Source organism: Lytechinus variegatus, chromosome 5, assembly GCF_018143015.1.
Source record: "Lytechinus variegatus isolate NC3 chromosome 5, Lvar_3.0, whole genome shotgun sequence".
Classification (NCBI taxonomy): domain Eukaryota; kingdom Metazoa; phylum Echinodermata; class Echinoidea; order Temnopleuroida; family Toxopneustidae; genus Lytechinus; species Lytechinus variegatus.
This window is the reverse complement of record NC_054744.1, coordinates 43,773,403-43,793,769: the sequence shown is the minus strand read 5'-3', so window position 1 is coordinate 43,793,769 and position 20,367 is coordinate 43,773,403. Positions and strand designations below refer to the sequence as shown.

Sequence of the window (20,367 nt, the reverse complement as noted above, 5' to 3'; positions counted from 1 at the left end):
CGCGTGCACTCGTTAAGGGTATAAAAACACCGATTTTCAAGAAAAAGGGTGGTATTTAGGGTATGTTTTTTCCCCAAGCTTTTTCTCCGGGGTCATATTCTGAAAACTTGTTTAAGGGGACAAAATGTGTACATAAAGCCGCGAAAAACTTGTTTCGGGAGTTATTTTGCACAAAGAGAGAAAGAGAAAAAAAAATCGTTTAGGGGGTGTTTAGAAATAATCACGCATGTGTAGAGCAATATCTTAGCAAGAGTTTACGTGAAATATTATGTAACTCTGAATGTTTATTTATGATTCGGAAATGAAATGAGCTATACAATAGAAATAATGGGGTTTTATTGGTTCATGGTTATGTCTTTACTGTATAGTGATGATGATGCTGAAGTTGACCATCATTAATTATAAATGTAAGATATAAAGCACAGGTTTTGAATACTGACGGAAACATATTTCATTTCAGGGTTGTTTTCTGAATTTCAAGTACGCAGGCTTATATTTGGAATTGTAAGCAATAAAAAACAAACATCGATAGCCGTCTTGAAAAAAAGTGGAGTATGTCCTATGCCGTTTAGATTTTGATTTACATGCAATTTCCCCGACATGCCCGAGAAGGTATGAATTATCATTAAAGTTATCTTGAGACTCTATCACAGAGCTGTTTGTAACTTTTATTAAATATGATTTTAAGCGCCTTTGCTAGTCCGATATTACCATGGTCATTTTGATTCTTACTTTACGCTCATAATACATGATGATGATAAATACCAACAGATTGGCGTATGTCAAAAACCTACACAGCTGAAATTATTTAATAATTTAGCTAGCAAGGTGACATGTATTGTCTTCGTTACTTGAATGATATGAGAGAGAGAGAGAGGGGGGAGGGGAGGGGGGGAGGTCTATCTGACATGACCGTCAATTTCTCCAATTAAGTTCCTATTCTTGGAATATGAGTAGGAGGGTGTGTAATGAAATGAAATGACGGAATTGTGGTTCAAAAGATTTCGAATAATGTTGTAGTCATCCGTTAGTAATAGATGTATGGAATGGTGTTCTGTCAAAGACCTACTAGATTGTCTGTTCTACAATACAAAATCTGCAATGTGTTAGGTCTGATATATTTGTAATTTAAATTAGTTAAGGGTAGACTAGTGCCAAGTATTCCCAGAAAGCCTGAAATTCAAGTATGCTCGATCAACTGATTGTATTTGGGAATTTTATACGGTAGGACAAGTACAAGATGATTTATGTACATTGAATTCACTCTTTTCCTTTCGTGTGACCACGTATTTTGATCCATAGAATTCATCATTTTAAGCCGGGTTTTTCGGATTCATGATCATGTTTCCATTGTGCATAAATAAGCCTAAATAATAAATCATTGTTAAGTTGTGACGTACGCTTAACTATGCAATGTAGTACCTATGACGTCATGGAAGAAAAATAAAGTGTAGTTGAGACAATGTCAAGTAATGTCAGGTGATTATCTTACCATTTAGAGAAAATATATTATGTTAATAGCAAACTTATCCTCGCGATGTATTAATGTGAATTCCAAAGAAAGTGAATAAGTGTGTGTGTGGGGGGGGGGGGTGTAAAAAAAACCCGCTCTGATTAAAGTGTCTGGTATAATAGAGATCGTCTACAATTCCCATTATAATTAAGTTCAATATCGGCTTTTTCATAAACACAGTCTTATTAAGTTACTTTGATATATGCCATTTGCAATTGTAATAATGACAATCATTCAAGATTCCATTGAAAAAATTGGACAAGAATTTTCTCCCCCAGCACCCCCCCCCCCATCATCTTTCTTCTCGGTAACTCTCAATCTTCTCCTGATCATGTAATTTTCCTTCTCCACAAACCTGACAGTATTGGTAATAAGGTCCATGGTAATATCCTCACTGAATCAATTAAAGACTATCCACCCAGTCATTATGCAAATGAGGCTTTATTGGTACACCAGCACAGACCATTCACCTTCAACTTCCGGTAAGGTCACTTCTATCGTGATTAATTCGTTCCGGTCAATATATTAATTTCGTTCCTGGAGTAGTAGACTCTAGCTTCATCATGTTCAACTTCCAAATGCACTCGAATCATTTCCGGGTACCTAATCATGCCAATTTAATTAATGCCGAAACTCCTCCTATTCTCATTCTATCTACAGTGAGATTCATGGTGTCGACGACATCCATGATGCTGATTTAATTATGTAAGCTGCAATGATTTACAAACATTGTTTAATTGTTTAAAAACCGATATTTGATGGCCTGATTTGTTTTTCATGACATCCATGTCACACTATTGCACTGCAAAACCTCCGGTGTTGATTTAACACCAGCCCGGAATTGTCCACACCAGAGAAGTGTTAAACAACACCGGTTTTGGTATTAGACTAACACTTATAGGTGTTTATACAACACCAATTAGTTTTAAACCAGCATCGGTTTGATTCCAAAATGGTGTTGTTTCAATACTTCTCTGGTGTGCACATAATATAGATTCCGGGCTGGTGTTAAATCAACACCGGGTTTTTTGCAGTGTGCCTTCGTACTTCCACCTATAGTATAGAGACAGGAGCAGCATATACAATCGATATCTTTAATTGAATTTTAATTTTAATCTTAGTGCAATGATATGGTTTGTCATAGATTTCCAGTTACAATCAATAACAATGTTGCTTATACATCTGTATATAACATGGCCCTGTAAATCAATGCATTTTGCAAATCAGTTTCAACGATCATTGTCTCTTTTCATTGGACCTTCTCCGCATGACATCTTTTCCCAGTGTGTATTATCTCGTACAAGCTGAAAGCGGGGGCGCTATATGTGTATTGTATTTTGCTTGTCTACATTTTGGGGGACCAAAACTACCTTTATTTTGTAGCAAAGCCCCCCCCCCCCTTCTTTTGTTTTTGCTTGTTATATTTCTTCGGACCAAAACGATCTCAATTTTGTAGTGAAAAGCTTTTTTGTCTCTTTTTTTTTTGCTTGTTAAATTTACTTCAGCGCCCTCAGTCAAAAAGTCGTTTCCAGGCCCAGGGCCCTGAGCATGCTTCTGGATTATAATGTATTCTGTACATGTATCCATGGGCTTCACCGTTGATTTCATGTGAATTTGGTTCAAGTGAACACGGGTTATGTGCCTCTATCCTGATTGCTGAAATGCAATGGTAATAAAAATGACATTTTGGCGCCATTAATCGTTGGTACCTGGAATCGCAGCGCATCAAATATATTTTCATAATGAGCAAGCGATGATAGTCGATCGGATGACATTATGTGCGTGGTTTAGGGGTTCAATGATATCAATGGTGCACGGGTTGTGCATGCATTGCCGTTGGTATAGTCGCCACAAGGATGAAGGCAAATTGAGGGAGATATATTAAAACAGACTTGGCCTACATGTGGTCGGAGTAGTAGTAATATTCATGCACCTATATTACTGAAAATTTATCGAGTCAAATCGGGGGTAGGCGTGCATATAAAATGTCAACGGGTCACCTCTACTCGCTATGATTGCACTGTCGCCTAAATTAATCTTTGGGGTTGGAGCGTAGAGATGGGGTATTGGGTCTACCATTATTGGAATTCTGCAAATTGAGAGTGGCATGGTGCATTTACATAATTAAATTGTTCCGAAACTAATTAAAGAGAAATTAGCGTACCGGAGATGAAAATCATGAAACCCGTACATCGGAGTCGATTCCTACTGGTTGTGTATCGACTGCGTGTTATTAAAACAGTCAATCGAAGGTTGTAAGATCAAGATGGGTTTGAGGACAGGATCAGACACAAAGACATGGATAAAACATGGGGAGACAACACAAAGAGGCCGCACAGGGAACGGGGATTGGGTTTTTTGTACTCACTATTTGTTTATTATTTTTTTAATTAGTTGTTAGTATTATTAATATTTATTTATTCATCTATATATTTATTTAGGGGTGGCATCGTATTTTCTTATCTGATGAACGAGAAGAAGAGTGAAGGATCGAAGAATTGTCGGAGGAAAGGGGGGGGGGGGTATTCACACTGAGGGGGGTGAGAGCGTGTGAGAGATGCATGCAAAAATAATGAATGAATAAAATGAATCCAAAAACCTGCCATGTCCATTTTGGTGCATAATGTTTTTTTTTCGGAAATCATTAAAAAAATAGCAATCAAAATAAAACACCTGCGGTTCGCTTGGTCCGAATTTAGATTCGGATTTTATTAAAAAAAGAAGGAAGCGTTCTCTTTATGTTTTACATATCGATGTTCCTATTGTAGGCCTGCATGCGTATCCCGCCACAAGATTTTGCTTCTAGGGACTTACGCCTTCTTCTAAACAGATCTTGTATGTGTATACAGATGAAGAAAATCGTGAAATGGAAGAAGATAAATGTTTATAATAATGTTTGTTTTCATGTCATAATAAAATAAAAAATAAAAAGTATGTATTTGTGTATAGAGCGAAAGTGGACAAGCTTAGTGTTTTCTTTAAACATGTTTCGTTTTAACGCTTTACAAATCGAATCCTTGAAGTCAAGACATGGCATTGATGTATTTTTATAGCGACATTGCACGGAAGTGCCGACAAAGAAGTTTGTAATATTTGGAATTCTAAAGTATGAATGTTGAAGAATTTGACACTGCCATGCGTCTACAGGAATCGTGCTATCCGTCTGCATTTCTACTACCATGACCGTACCCCGTTATTACATCTCCATGTATCATGTGCTGATTCGTTTCCTATAATGTTATGGGGATCTACGGATGAAATTTTGATTTCTTACAATAACATTTCGGAGACAAAGCCTACTAATCACAGTCAGGTGATATATTCAAGAGAAACGATGTTTTAAGCTAGATTTCTGCTGATAAAAATCACGATTATAATTTCATTGTCTTTTTAGAACTCCAAAATACCATTTCATGAAAAATTGTAATGTAGTGACATTTTCTGGTTGTAATCAGAATTTAAATCATTCTATCTTTTTTTCCTTCGTTCTTTGGCTTATTTGCGTATGTTTTTCATTAGTTATCTGCTTCTGATAATATTAGTATGCAGAGAGTTTCATTTTCTTGTATAGGAGAGTAACTTATGTTTTTAAAATAGACTATACTGCTGTATATCACAATAAATACTCATTTAATAACACGTTTCTTGACAGAAAACTCGGCTTGCATTTGAAAGAAATGAATTTGTAGCCAATATTGTAGGAGACGCTGTTCATCCTTGCTTTTACCAACGCGTTCTTGTCTCTTTATACTTCATGTGGTTTTCATGCGCCTCCCTGGTTATTTTACATCACCTAGCATGCTGTGTACCCGTGTTATGAAGCAAAAACATCTTCTTTCATTGATGTTATATGTTTCACTATTTAATTGTCAACCATCTGAACCTATATTCATTACCTTATGCCTGGGATGTCATGAATAGCGTGGGGTTGTCTTTAGTAGACCTGTATGTCTACTGCCGTAGATTATCTTCTGACGATGAAAATATGGCGATGTAACCAGGTTGCCTTGTTGTCATGGAAACGTTTCACATCGTATAAGGGGAGTATGAAATAGAAATGAGGCTCGCAGCAGAAAATGTCAAAGGTAAGAACGTTTCTTAAAGATCATTGGCCAAAACAGCTCGAAGATGTTTCTGAGAAATGAGTTGTCAGATATTACACTTTGAATTTATCAGTATGTGGAGGTTATTTTCAATAGTCTCCATGAGCAAAACTGATTTTTTTTTTCGAGAACCATTGTCATTCCAAACGAATTGAAATTCAAAATCCATTGATAAGAATTAAGGAATATCAGGATTGAGGAAAAATACAATGCACGTGTTAATCATTATTCACTGCATGAATTCACAACGATGTTTTTCAGGGAGGTGTATTGTAAAGCGACCACTTTAATCGATTAAGATATTTTTAGTAGCATTTCTGTGAATTAAGCACAATTGCGTTTTAAAGAATTCATTAAATAGTTTACCCATTTTATTGGACATCTAAAGAAAAAGTACTTCTTAATATTATTTTTGTTGTTTCTTATAATTTGATGTCACTGGATGGCATTCTATTAACACAATATTTATTTCATATACTTAATAAACTACATTTCATTTGAATCTTAATATCTCATGAAAAAGACGATTCTTGATTGAAATTCAATATATTTTGCTAATCTTACTGTCGTTTTCCTCTCACTTTATAACACAATATTTTTTTCCAACTCTCCATGAGATTGAAATAGTTTACAACTGACACTATACAGTGCGTATCAAAAAAAAAATCCTCTTTGAAAAAGCCCAGGGAATTAAAAAATATACAACATGTACATTTTCACATATGATATTTGGTTTGGGTCTCATCTATCCAATGAAAATAAAAGATTTGAAAGAATATTACACTTGGGTGCACTCTTCATTTTTGTAAAGCTCGCAGAAATCTGTTTGCGCAGAAATGCTCGTTTTCACGCTGTGTCAAGAGGAAAGGGCGAAATCAAACTCACCCTGTGAAACATTTCTCATACATTTCCCTTGCACTTTTAGTCAATGGAAATAAAATGGATACATTCAAGCATTTTGTAACAATTTTGCCACCCAATTTGAAATTTCAACACTTAGCAAGCACAACCTTAGCTTACCCTTTTTGTGCCAGCTGGATCTGAGAACATAACTTAATCTGAACAAAAGTTTATATCAGACATATCCAGCATTTTTTCACTAAGTTTTTATCATTTCAAGTGGGTTTACATTTCATTTTTCATTTAATACTTGTTTCTCCACACTTTTCTCAAGCTTGACAATGATTAACGAAATAAAAATCAAGCCAAAGCCATTTCATGTAAATCACAGCTCAATGTAAAGTAAATATCGTCACGAATGCCTCGGTGTGTGTGTGTGGGGGGGGGTGGGCGCAATGCGTTCTTCAAAGTGTTTTGGGCAAGGAAACGGGTTAAAAAAAGGTAAAAGATATCTTCAATTTAATTTTGTTAGCTAAATTCCACGTGTTCTTCATGATTAAGGTCTACTTTTATTTGCATAACCATTTCAAAGTTCTGCGCAATCATTTTTTACCAACTTTTCAAAAATAAGTGGTGCTCACTCAAGAGGAAATATTTTTCGACAGTTATATCGTCATTTGCTTAAGTGGATCTGTACCAATGTAAAAATGTGGAAAAATCTTCAGGATATTACAAACGTATAATTTTACAGGATGTTTTCTAAGTGTAAGTTTTCAAGTGGGTTTACATTTCATTTTTCATTTAATACTTGTTTCTCCACACTTTTCTCAAGCTTGACAATGATTAACGAAATAAAAATCAAGCCAAAGCCATTTCATGTAAATCACAGCTCAATGTAAAGTAAATATCGTCACGAATGCCTCGGTGTGTGTGTGTGGGGGGGGGGGGGCGCAATGCGTTCTTCAAAGTGTTTTGGGCAAGGAAACGGTTAAAAAAAGGTAAAAGATATCTTCAATTTAATTTTATTAGCTAAATTCCACGTGTTCTTCATGATTAAGGTCTACTTTTATTTGCATAACCATTTCAAAGTTCTGCGCAAATCATTTTTTACCTACTTTTCAAAAATAAGTGGTGCTCACTCAAGAGGAAATATTTTTCGACAGTTATATCGTCATTTGCTTAAGTGGATCTGTACCAATGTAAAAATGTGGAAAAATCTTCAGGATATTACAAACGTATAATTTTACAGGATGTTTTCTAAGTGTAAGTTTTCAAGTGGGTTTACATTTCATTTTTCATTTAATACTTGTTTCTCCACACTTTTCTCAAGCTTGACAATGATTAACGAAATAAAAATCAAGCCAAAGCCATTTCATGTAAATCACAGCTCAATGTAAAGTAAATATCGTCACGAATGCCTCGGTGTGTGTGTGTGGGGGGGGGGGGTGGGCGCAATGCGTTCTTCAAAGTGTTTTGGGCAAGGAAACGGGTTAAAAAAAGGTAAAAGATATCTTCAATTTAATTTTATTAGCTAAATTCCACGTGTTCTTCATGATTAAGGTCTACTTTTATTTGCATAACCATTTCAAAGTTCTGCGCAAATCATTTTTTACCTACTTTTCAAAAATAAGTGGTGCTCACTCAAGAGGAAATATTTTTCGACAGTTATATCGTCATTTGCTTAAGTGGATCTGTACCAATGTAAAAATGTGGAAAAATCTTCAGGATATTACAAACGTATAATTTTACAGGATGTTTTCTAAGTGTAAACTTTTTTTGATACGCACTGTATAAACTAAGTTACCTAAACCATTGTTACTGGCGTAAAACCCAATATAGCTTTTTATTTGGCAGAATGGGGCGCCAAATTAATATGGCACCATCGACTCCTGTTAACATTGGTACGGCCTTTTATAGTGTTATTAGCTTTATGGTGTCAGTCTATGGTGTCGGTTATATTGTGACCGAAACACCAAGCTGTAATAGGTTCATGGCTATAGTAACTTCTAAGCTCAACTTTCACCATCATCGCACATTGGTTTTCAACATGTTCAAGGTAAAGTGTGATTGTGGGTAAATGACTGGTGAACACGGCAAATTCTTTCAAGAAATACACCTGTCACGGTATCAAACAAATATTTTCAACGATTCTGGCTATTCAGCGAAATCAATTTCACACATGAAGCACCTGCTAGTCAGATGTAGACTCAATAGAGAATAAATGTATTCTTGATTGTGGAGGTAATTTAATTGTTAGATCAGTATGTTCAAAACAAGATGAATTACAGAGAGTTGTGGCTGTATTTTGAAATGATCGCCTATATCAAATACAAACGCATTGAATTCACGATAGATCATATTTTAGTTTGCTTTTGGTCCAATTTATTATTAGTCCCTGAGTGCAGATTAAACCATGAAGGTAAAATAGCCAACGAAATAGAGCTGAAAATAAATATAGTTCAATAAATAGAGTAAAATTCAACAAGCGAACGCTGAAAATGACAATACTTATAAAAATATCAAGCAATGTTTTGTGAAAACATTAATATTCATACTGTCTTGTATATCTAAAAGGTGAGCTGATTATGTAACGTCCCCACTTTCTCTAATGTTATTGCGTGAAATAATTATTTCATATATTTATACGTGTGTGTGTATTATGTGTCACTGCTACAGGGTAAGATACAGCAATTATTTTTCCTACAGAAAATAACACCTTGAATAAATTGTCAATCCTTTATTCCCATACTTAGAGGACAAAGTTGGGACAAATCCGATCCTGAAGAATAAGCTTTCCTATTGCTTGTTCATGGGGACATGCATGGAACTGTTTCACAAAAAGAAAGCTCTGTCATGTCTGCTGTGTTTCCATCCTTGATGACACGCTACATTCACACGGGGATATATTTTCAATGGTTTATTTCCACTTCATCTAATGCCAATTCGTCCAATTCCGTCTACTGCCATTTGGTCTACCATTAGTTCGTCCACTCACCGCATAGTCTGTAGTCAAATGCCTTTCCGTCTAACAACCAGTTCGTCCAATAGCCATTTTATTCCATATACCATTTGGTCTAATTGGACTAAAATGAAAAAGATATTAGACTAACTGGTTATATGAGACGAAATGTTGATGGACGGAATGGCATTAGACTAAATGAAAGTAGACCATGTGGTTAGTGGACGATTTGGCAGTAGACGAATAGGCAATTTACCTGTAATACACGCGGATTTCCCTGCGATAAAAACAATCTGTTGAGGTTGTCCTGGATAAAGATGAGAGACCCGATTAGACTGTGCTATGGTCAGCATTTACCTAATGCGGATTACAAAGTTGTGTAAAGTGATGTAAAGAACGAGGAAGAGGAGGAAAAGGAAAAGCCATGGGTGGGAGCCCGGAGAATCCAGAAAGCATGGTCTAAAAACCTTGAGGTAGGTCGAGGAGGGGGGGGGGGGGGTCTTGAAAGACGCCAAGAAATAAGGTAAAAGTGCTGGTAAATAATTACAAAGGAAGTTGTTAGTTAAAAGTGCTTTCCTCGGATTCGTTGAACTGATAATTATATAAACATCGGAATATGAGGACCCCGCCCACCACGTCCAAATTCAGTATTGTGTATAAGTCATTCCCTTTTAGCTGCTTCTTAAACTTCCCATAGTATCTTCCAGATTCTTTAATGCACTGTTAGCACCTATGTTACAAGTGAACAATAACGAAGAAATCAAATCTCAGTATGGTCGTGGCAAAAATAAAAAGCTGAGTCGGATGATCTCAGGATCAAAGTTTGGAGAGGATCATTTGCATCTTAAATTTATCCAACCACTCACGCACATGAGAGAGAATTGTTTGTCAATAAATACACCCCCATTCGAAGAAATCAAAACGTCGATTACCTGCTGCCACGCCCCTTCAAAATACAGTTAAAGGGATGGTCTGGGTTGAAAGTATTTATAGCTTAATAAATAGAGTAGAATTCACTGAGCAAAATGCCGAAAAAATCATCAAAGTCGGATAACAAATAATGAAGTTATTGATCTTTAAAGTTAAGCAATATTTTGTGAAAATAGTCGTCATGAATGGTGTCACATCCCCACTTGTTCTTTTGTATTTTATTATAAGAAATTGGGTTTATTCAATTTTTTTTCCTCCAAGAACTAGAAAAATTGGATTGACAACTGATTTAGTGCATTAGATATTTATTGCTGCAACTTATTTCATTATAAGGGAGACATATTATTCACTCAAGTATGAAATAATGAAAAAAATTATGATTTTATGTAATAACATAAGAAAGCGGAAAATGGAGATGTGACATCATCAGCCCACCGAATGAATGTTCATGACGAATGTTTTCACAAAATATTTCGAAACTTTGTACTTCAATAACTTTATTATTGTTATCCCATTTTGATGAGAATTTCGGCATTTTGTTGAGTGAATTCTACTCTCTGTATTACGATATAAATATTTTTGCCCGGACCATCCCTTTAAGATTGTAGTAATAGTGGGTATTATCAAGGAGCTTCCAAGCTCCTTGGTGGTATGAAGGTGAGAATGATTTGGGTTGGTTTGTTTTGAGTAGGATCGGAATTCCGTATATTCATCACCTGTTGTACCTCGTCACTGCGTTCGTATATTTCCTGGCCCATGGCTGCTTTCAATTATTATTGGCCTATAATACAAAATTGTCTGTTATCACATCTCGGTGAGGCAAGCTATGGTACAGTGACCTCATAAGGTCAACCTCTGTGATTGTTGGCATAGCGTGAAGGAAATGTTACATTATAACATCGTCAATTGAATCTATATATGCTTGTGTAAGCCTAGTAAGGCCCTCTATTTCAGAACTTCCAAAAACAGACGCCCGGTTCTTTCGGTTTCAATCGACCATTACTTCATGGGCAGTTTTGGTCAAGTGACCTTTCATGAAAGGCAGATTTCAAAGCAAGATATAAGGTATTATGTAAGTATGCCCTAGCCCTTCCCATGGAGCTACTAGACCAGGTCACTAGATCGAAAGCACACCAATGAAGGTATCGTTGCATTTCTACTTTGCATGCAGTAGCATTGCGTTATCATGTTGTTATAACAATGTACTCGGCTAACTTTGAAATACCAGTCGCTAGTGGACGTATTGCTCTTTTAGTGGATCTATAAAAACCCAATTCAAAAGAATATATCAGTAATCAAGACGCCATCAACCCCCTTCAGTCATCCCACACACGACTGACACGAGCGGGGTCCACCCACTGATCAGTGGGTCCACCCACATCCCACGGCTCTAAAAAAACTACTCTTCGGACATCAATATAAGTGAACGAACTTTGGTGGGCGTGATTATAATGGGGGTGCGTTTTATGAAAGGACTTGTCGGACAATTCATCCATCAAGTCCTATTATATCAGACAGTTGCCATAGTGACAATGCTTCTCAGCCAATAAAAAAACCAAGAAAGTCGGCAGATCTGACAACTTGTCGGGCAATAATATTGATGAAAGTGATCTCCTGGTTTCAACTCAACAAGAAAGCGGGGTCCACCTCTAGCCCGTAAATGGCCAAATATACACAGTATCACTGCAGTGGTTGTTTTTGTGATCAGGTATATTTATTCATTTCAGAAAAAAATGACTTGTGCTTTCTTTCTTAAGATATTGGTCTGTGATCAACATAGAGCCATTTTCTTAAAATCAAGAACGAGTGGGGCGAAAAAAGTGTCTAAGCCAAAACGGGGATGGCGAGGGTGACACGACATCTCTCCTACGACATTTACTCCTGCGACATTTACTCCTATGACATTTGCTCCGGGCTTAGTATCTCGGAGTGGATAGGGTTAGAGTCTGGATTGTAATAGAGCGAGTATCGCTGGTAATCTGTAATAAAGAAAACACTGATACACCCACATGGTTTGATATAGTACTCCCACATTTACATGATTCATGTACAGTATGGGTGGTGGGTGTGTGCGTATACTCTGGCGTACCTAGGATTTTCCACACGGGGGGGGGCAAAACCGTCCGCCAAAAAATTGACAAGCAAAAAAAAAGGTCTTCAATCACAAATAAAGGATATTGTACTCCCAAAAAAAGTGACAAGCAAAAAAAAGTCTTCAAGCTCGTCGTGGGGGGGGGGGGGTGGGATACGTCCTAGTGATTATACCCCATACTTCCTACTCCCATTAGATGTCTTGTTCTTTAATTTCGTTGCTCCTCCCCTATACCTTGCTGCTCACATTATTAGCAAAAGAAAATAACCTATGCACAAACAAACAGATGAGCAAATGCATTAACAGTATCTAAACTTTTAAAAGCAAAAAAAAAAAGGTAATACCAAAGCAGGAGATACGGTATGATTCATTTGATTGCCCTTACAAAGATGAAAATAACAAAATGCACTTGTTTACGAGGACAGTAAACAAAAATACTCTGTACGTACCTCTGTTTCCCTGGTCCATTTTGAAAGTCGGATAGGGAAGTGTCTCATTCACAGACATTGGTACAATGATAACTACCATCGAAAAAACATGATTTTTTTTCTATGATAAATCAGAAAACTATTTCAACCATCCAATAGGAAATTAAATTTGATCTCGTGTCCTCATGAAGTTGAAAGGACAGGTACGAATTTACACCACTATTTTTTATACGCCCGCCTAGACGGGACGTATTATGATATCACGCTCGGTGTCCGTCCGTCCGTCTGTCTGTCTGTATGTCCGTCCGTCTGTTTGTCTGTCCGTCCGTATACTTTTCCTTGTAAACGCGATAATTTCAGTTAAACTTAACCTATAGGCTCATATAATTTCGTATGTATGATACCAGCATGGATCCCATCAGGAAGCCTATTGATTTTGAGGTCAAAAGGTCAAAGGTCAAGATCACAGTGACAGGTTTTCATCTTAACCTTCTGAAGTCCTTGTAAACGCGACAACTTTAGTTACCTTAACTTATAGACTCCTATAATTTGGTGTGTATGATACTAACTAGATCCCAGCAATTCTATTGATTTTGAGGTCAGAAGGTCAGAGGTGAAGTCGCCACCTTCTACTTTTCTTGCTTGACCAATAACTCAATTTTCTGCGTTACAGGTGGGCGTATGTGTTCGCTTAGCGACACTCTTGTTTAGATTTATCATGTAAATTGTCGAATTTTGCGACTTCGATAAAAAAAACCTTGTTCATTATTTTGTTGAGTGGGGTGGGGGATTTAATTCCGTTCAGGTTGGACCCCTTCCCCATTCTACACCTCGTGCAACACCTATCATTAATTTCGCATCTGGGCCATTGACCGATGCGTCGCCATCGGAACTATCCAAAGTAATTCACTGTACTGCTGTATCTGAAAAAGATATACTACCCATTCTGTCTCAGGAAACATTTTATGTGCCTTGTTTCCTGTTCACTGTACAATGAACAGCTAGGAAGGTAATGTAGCGTATCAAGGATTCTTCGAGTATTAGACCTTAATTAACTGACACCCCCGCCAAAACTGCAACAAATGATTAGATAAAGGAGTAAATAAATGAATGTAAATAAAATTAAAGTATAAAAATATGAATGAAATGAAATAAACTAAATTAATTAATGAAATTATAGAAGAATGAAATTGAAAATAGTAATAGAAATGATTAATGATTAAGAAAAAAATGAATAAAATGGGAGTTGCGTTATTCTAAAAGTAAAAAGAAAAGTGAAAGAAATCTTAAACACACACACAACGGAGACGTTCTTGGTAATTATATCTATAGGGTCCTTTGGTGAATATGATTACAGATGGTCTGATCTATGAGAAGCTGTGACATACACGACATGAAATGAATTTGATGCAGTTAGTAAACATGTTCATGATAAAACTTGACAGTAATGGGTGTATTGTCCGATTGATTTAATCAACATGAATTGTTTATTGGCAATCTGTATTTGGTATACAAAGGTTTATAACATCGGGGTGAAAGACTTCTCTTTTTGAAGTAACCAGAATGTGTGGTTAATATAAATTGTAATTATCTATTTTAATGTTTGATGAAAAATAGATTATGGAATTATCTGGTATAAAACTAGGAATGATGAGTTAGTTCATTCCGTGGTTAGGCCCTACTATGAATTTATTACTTTATGAGAGAATGTGATTTATTATAAGAATTTACTCGCATTTTTTCTATTGAGGTATGATAAATGAAATAGTGGGATCGCATTTTTTAAATGATTATTTCGTTTTTTTTTCAATATCTTTTAGAATCATCCGGGATCAACCTTCGCTAAGTTCTATCGGCCAATCTGACCTGACTGGTTTCAATGAACTCACACACTTGTAAGTATATTCTCAACTAATGTTTTCGTAATATTGTGGTAGAATGGAATGGAAACAGGGGGGGGGGGGAGGCAGGTTCTTTTAAAATGTAATGATTTGAAAACCACTTCTACATCCATTTACAAAGCTATTTCTATGACGCCGTTACAAATTTGACAAAATATTCGTATATTTTCCTTATCTAGCGCATGCGCAGACTAGTATTTTGGCCAGATAAACGAATGTTTGTACTTTCACTCTGCGATAATGTGTCAGCGTTAATGAAAGATATATATTTCATTTATTTTTTAAAATTTATTTATTCGGTATAAAACACAAGTACTTAATACAGAGGTCCAAGGACCAACGTGAACACGTTTACAAAAATTACAGCATAATAGTGAATAAAATTAACAGTAAGAACCAACATTAAGTAGACCACATTTGGAAGATTATAAAATATTACAAAGGAAATAGAAGGCAACAGATATTTTTTATCATGAACGGTACAATTAATCTAGGGATGTCAGAGTAAGTCCATATATATTTATATTATTCAATTTAAAATGATTTATTACGTTTTTTATACCATCTTGCCATTTTCATTCGCTGACATAAATTCTTTTTTTTTTCTTTTTTAGAGAAATCACCAACACCAATCTCAGTTCTATCCACGTACATAGCTTTGAAGGATTAAAACTGAAAACATTGTAAGTATTGCATTCTAAATATTACTATCCATGTTTATTTTCTTGTTTATAATGATTGAACTCTAATCACTTATACCCTTGTTTTGAATCGCACGCGAACTGTATTTTATACTCGAAGTTATAATTCATAAATATGTATCATTTGATTTTAAAATGTGTATGCAGACTAATTCGAATAGATGGAAATATAAGCATTACAACATGATCAGCGCAGCGAGGGAAGAGCGACTATCCTTATGATTTTTAAATAGTACATATAGTAAAAGTACTACTAGCAGTAGTAGTAGTAGTAGTAGTAGTAGTAGTAGTAGCAGTAATAGTAGTGGTATATAGTAGTAGTAGTAGTAGTAGTAGTCGTATTGGTAGTAGTAGTAGTAGTAGTAGTAGTAGTAGTAGGAGGAGGAGGGGTAGTAGTAGTAGAAGTAGTAGTAGTAGTAGTAGTAGTTACTAGGAGTAGTAGTAGTAGTAGTAGTAGTAGTAGAGGTAGTAGTAGTAAGAGTAATAGTAATGATATTATTTTGTAGAAACATATTTTGTTTTTAATAAAAAGGAGAAAGAGTAAGAAGTATAGTATTGAATTCAATTCCCTCATGGTCCTGTATTCTTGATCTGTCTTTGCAGAGATTTGAGAAGAAATCGATTGAAGTCGATCACGTGGGAGCCGTTTATGTACCTGTATAGCCTTGAAGAATTGTGAGTAGATAAATAATGGCTGGCAATCCATTCGTATGCCCCGTAACCCAAACCGCATACATTCGTAATTCCGAAGCTTCGTTATTCAGAAGGTTCGGATATTCCGAAGGTTCGTTACTCCGAAGGTTCGTATTTCCGAATGTTCGTAATTCCGAAGGTTCGCTAGTCCGAAAACGAAATGAGGTTCGTAATTCCGAAGGTTTGTTTGTCCAAAAACGAAGTGAGGTTCGTAATTCCGAAGATTCGTTAATCCGAAAACGAAATGAGGTTCATAATTCCGAAGGTTCGTTTGTCCGAAACGAAATGATTAACGAACCTTATTTCGTTTTCGGACTAACGAACCTTCGGAACAACGAACCTTATTTCGTTTTCGGATTAACGAACCTTCGGAACAACGAACCTTATTTCGTTTTCGGATTAACGAACCTTCGGAACATCGAACCTTATTTCGTTTTCGGATTATCGAACCTTCGGAATAACGCTACAAATGTTCGGATTAACGAACCCTTTTACGTTTTCGGATTAACGAACGTCGAGGTATAGGCAATTTACGTGTGTGGGAATTACAAACCTTCGGAATTACGAAATGTAACCAACACAAACTATATTAATTGATCATACATAAGGTTCATTATGTATTATTCATGTAATTGATTGCACATAAGGCTGTCTACCATGAAAAAAAATCAGAACTAAGATCAATCGTTAATCTTTGTGTAACCGGGGCTCGATGAATAAATCTGACAAATCCACCCTCAAAGATAATCAAATATGTCGGCCGATATTAATTCAGTAATTAGCAAATTTGACAAGAATTTCGCTAGTTGTCGTGATACAGGCGCGGATCCAGGAGGGGGCCGAGCCGGCCCCGCCCCCCCCCCTATTTTTTGACAACCTGCAGAAAAAAGTGTACTCTTTACCTTGATAGAAACTACGAAAAACAGAAAGAAATGTAAAAAAGAGGTATTTTACCCATGATGTGTAATGCGTAACGACCGGCCCGACCCCGAAAGGATACAAAAAAAGGTGAGGGGAAGAATTGGAAAATAGACTTTATATAAAATTTTTCGCTCGCGCTTCGCGCACGCATTGCCTGTGTAATGAATCCCATTCAAGAGGGTTAAATGACACTAATATATAAACAATATATATACAATATATCCAGTTCTGATATCAATTTGCTCACATTTTTTTAGCTCGCACATCAAGCTTTTATTATTTTGTTTGATTTACACAAATTGTTAATGTGTATCAAAATGTTCAGCTCGCGCTGCGCGCTCGCATTGTTTGATTTGTGAGAAACCTATGCTCTTTGGAAATTCTTACCAAAATTTGTCAAAATGCTCCTTTATCATGTCAGTATATCAAAAATTAAGCTCATGCTTCGTGCTCGCATTTAATTGTTTGAGACACACAGCTTAATTATTTGAATAAAAACGCGCTTAGACAGTTCATTTTTTCAGGTAGGAAAATCAGAAATTTCGAACTCGCGCTTCGCACTCTCATTATTTAATTGGTGATACTTGTATCCTCTTCATTAATCACTAAAAGCAGTCCTAATTGAGTCACTTTTCACGTTACTATATGCTAAATTTTCAGGGAGGAATAAAACTTTGTTTCACGTGACAGTGTGAAGAAAATTAAGATATTTCACTTTGCATGTAATGAAATACAAAAGAAATAGTGAGTAGATGACGTCATCGGATCCCTCATTTACATGCAAACCAAGATGTGCATATAACTGTTTTGTGATATGAAGCGAAACTTTAAAATATCATAACTTTCTTATTTTTCATCTGATACAATTTATCTGCAATGCTGATTTCCAATTGTCTACAATATCAGTTATGTATTCACAGCTGCAATTATTATTTTGTATGATATTTTTTATGTTATTTATGTATGAATTTCATTTGAAGTGAATGAATAATAAAGATTACTACAAAAAAAAACATAATGTTTATATGGATAACTGTAACAGAATTAGGTCCCTTTAAAATAGAAGTATTGTCATTTAATTAACTTCTGAGTTCTAGTTCAACTAGGGACATGATTTTGTTACGAAATACAATGAATCGAAGTGTTCAAAATATGTTTAATCTGTGCTGTTTTTTTAGATTCCTTGCCAACAACCCTCTTGTGTGTAGTAACTGTCAGAATAACTGGCTCCGAGAGCCCCATCAGGACCTAGAACTAGGTGAAAATCTCACTTGTGTCGACAATGGTACACAGATCTTCATGCAAACTTTCGTTGTGGATAACTGCAGTAAGTTCAGCTGTCTCTTTTTATATTCTTAATTCCCATTCAGGAACTGTATTGAAGAGTATGAAAATAGTAAGAATATTCTGACTGGGTGGTATCTCTATTTTCCCGGGTATTTTTATACGCCCGTCTCGGCATCACGCTCGGTGTCCGTTCGTCCGGCTGTCTGTCCGTCCGTCTGTCTGTTCGTCCGTCCGTTAAAGTTTCCTTGTAAATGCGATAACTTATTCTAGGCTCATATAATTTGAAGTGTGTGATACTAGCATGGATCTCAGGAAGCCTATTGATTTTGAGGTCAAAAGGTAAAAGGTCTAGGTCACAGTGACATGTTTTCATCTTACCCTGCTTCATGCAGTCCTTGTAAACGTGATAACTTCAGTTTAACTTAGTTTAACCTATAGGCTCATATAATTTGGTGTGTATGATATAGATCCTAGCAATTCTATTGTTTTTGAGGCCAGAAGGTCAAAGGTGAAGTTGCCACCTTGTACTTTTCTTGCTTGATTAATGACTCCATTTTCCGTGTTACAGACGGGCGTATTATTGTGATCGCCTTAGCGACACTCTTTTTTTTTTGGGGGGGGGTAGGATGATGTGTGTCCCGTCTACCTGTATAATTTGCTGTTGCAAGTTTCATAAGGATGTCATTACCATCCGGAGTTTATATACCATTTGATTTGCTGAATTCTTATTAAAAGATTTATCATGATTCTGTTTTTTTTCTGAGCATCGTCTAATTCCATTTTTCTTATTTGGATTTCATCCAAAACACTATATTCCAGTTGCTGTTACATCGCCCCTCACCCCAGCCCCTTTCTTTTTCCCTCCCATGCATACAGACACCTCACATACGCACGTAAAAGAAATCGCGGAGTTTTAGTACTGCTATTTTTAGATTGTAAAAAGCTTTTAATCTGCTTTTTGAAATTATTGGTCTCGAAACCTTCCAGAGTTCTGAAAAAGCAAATAAACATGATTGAAATGCAATATTTTTTTTTGGGGGGGGGGGGTAGTAAACACGACGTCAATATATGCCTACAAGAATTGAAGATATAAGTTTTGACTTTAAAAATGTTTAACGACATGTATATTTCTTCCAGGAGTTCCATCTGTGAATGTGACGCCAAGGCACCTTGAAATAAAGAATGGCGACTCGTTCAACGCGAGCTGTGAGGTGGATGGGGAACCTCACCCTAGCTTGAGATGGGATGTAAGTCGATTGATGTCTCCTTATCAACTAGTTAATATCAGCGAGAGACAACAGATTATCATGGTTCAGAATGCATCATATAAGGATACCGGACTCCTAGAGTGTATTGTTAGTAGTGTGGCGGGATGGAATGCCGCTGAGGTCAACCTTACAGTCAAGGGTAAGTTACAGGAGTTTACCATTTTGGACGGGAGTTAACGTTTGAGGACGGGAGTTTACGATAATTGAGGACGTGAGTTTACGACTGAAGACGTGAGTTTATAAGTGAGGACGTGGGTTAACTATTGAGGACGTGAGTTTACAATTGAGGACGTGAGCTACCGATTAAGGACAATAGAGGACGTGAGTTTGCAATTGAGGACGGGAGTTTTATAATTGAGGACTTGAGTTTGCAATTGAGGACGTGAGTTTACAAGTGAGGACGTGAGTTTGCGATGGAGGACGTGAGTTTATTGAGGACGTCAGTTTAACGATTGAGGACGTGAGTTAACAATTGAGGACGTGATTTAGGACGTAAGTTTGCGATTGAGTACGATTGAGGACGTGAGTTTACGGATCAGGAAAATTGAGGACTCACCGGAGTTTTTGAATGCGGACGAGAGTGGTTGCGATTCAGGACGAGTGGTTGCGGTTCAGGACATGACTGCAATTCACAACACGAGTTTACGATTGAAGACGTAGGTTTATACGTTTGAGGATGTGAGTTTACGAACTAGGACCGGAGTTATCGGTTGAGAACGTGTGTTTACGAT

General features: G+C 36.4%; 1 protein-coding gene across 1 annotated transcript in view; it reads left to right on the top strand.

Moving 5' to 3' along the window:
* Positions 1–20,367, top strand: part of LOC121416243 (BDNF/NT-3 growth factors receptor-like) — a 51,487-nt gene that overhangs the window by 16,213 nt on the left and 14,907 nt on the right. The window contains exons 2-6 of the mRNA XM_041609751.1: positions 14,686–14,760; positions 15,381–15,449; positions 16,071–16,142; positions 18,260–18,408; positions 19,506–19,775. Coding sequence (XP_041465685.1) covers positions 14,686–14,760; positions 15,381–15,449; positions 16,071–16,142; positions 18,260–18,408; positions 19,506–19,775 — 635 coding nt within the window. The remainder of the gene's footprint in view (positions 1–14,685; positions 14,761–15,380; positions 15,450–16,070; positions 16,143–18,259; positions 18,409–19,505; positions 19,776–20,367) is intronic.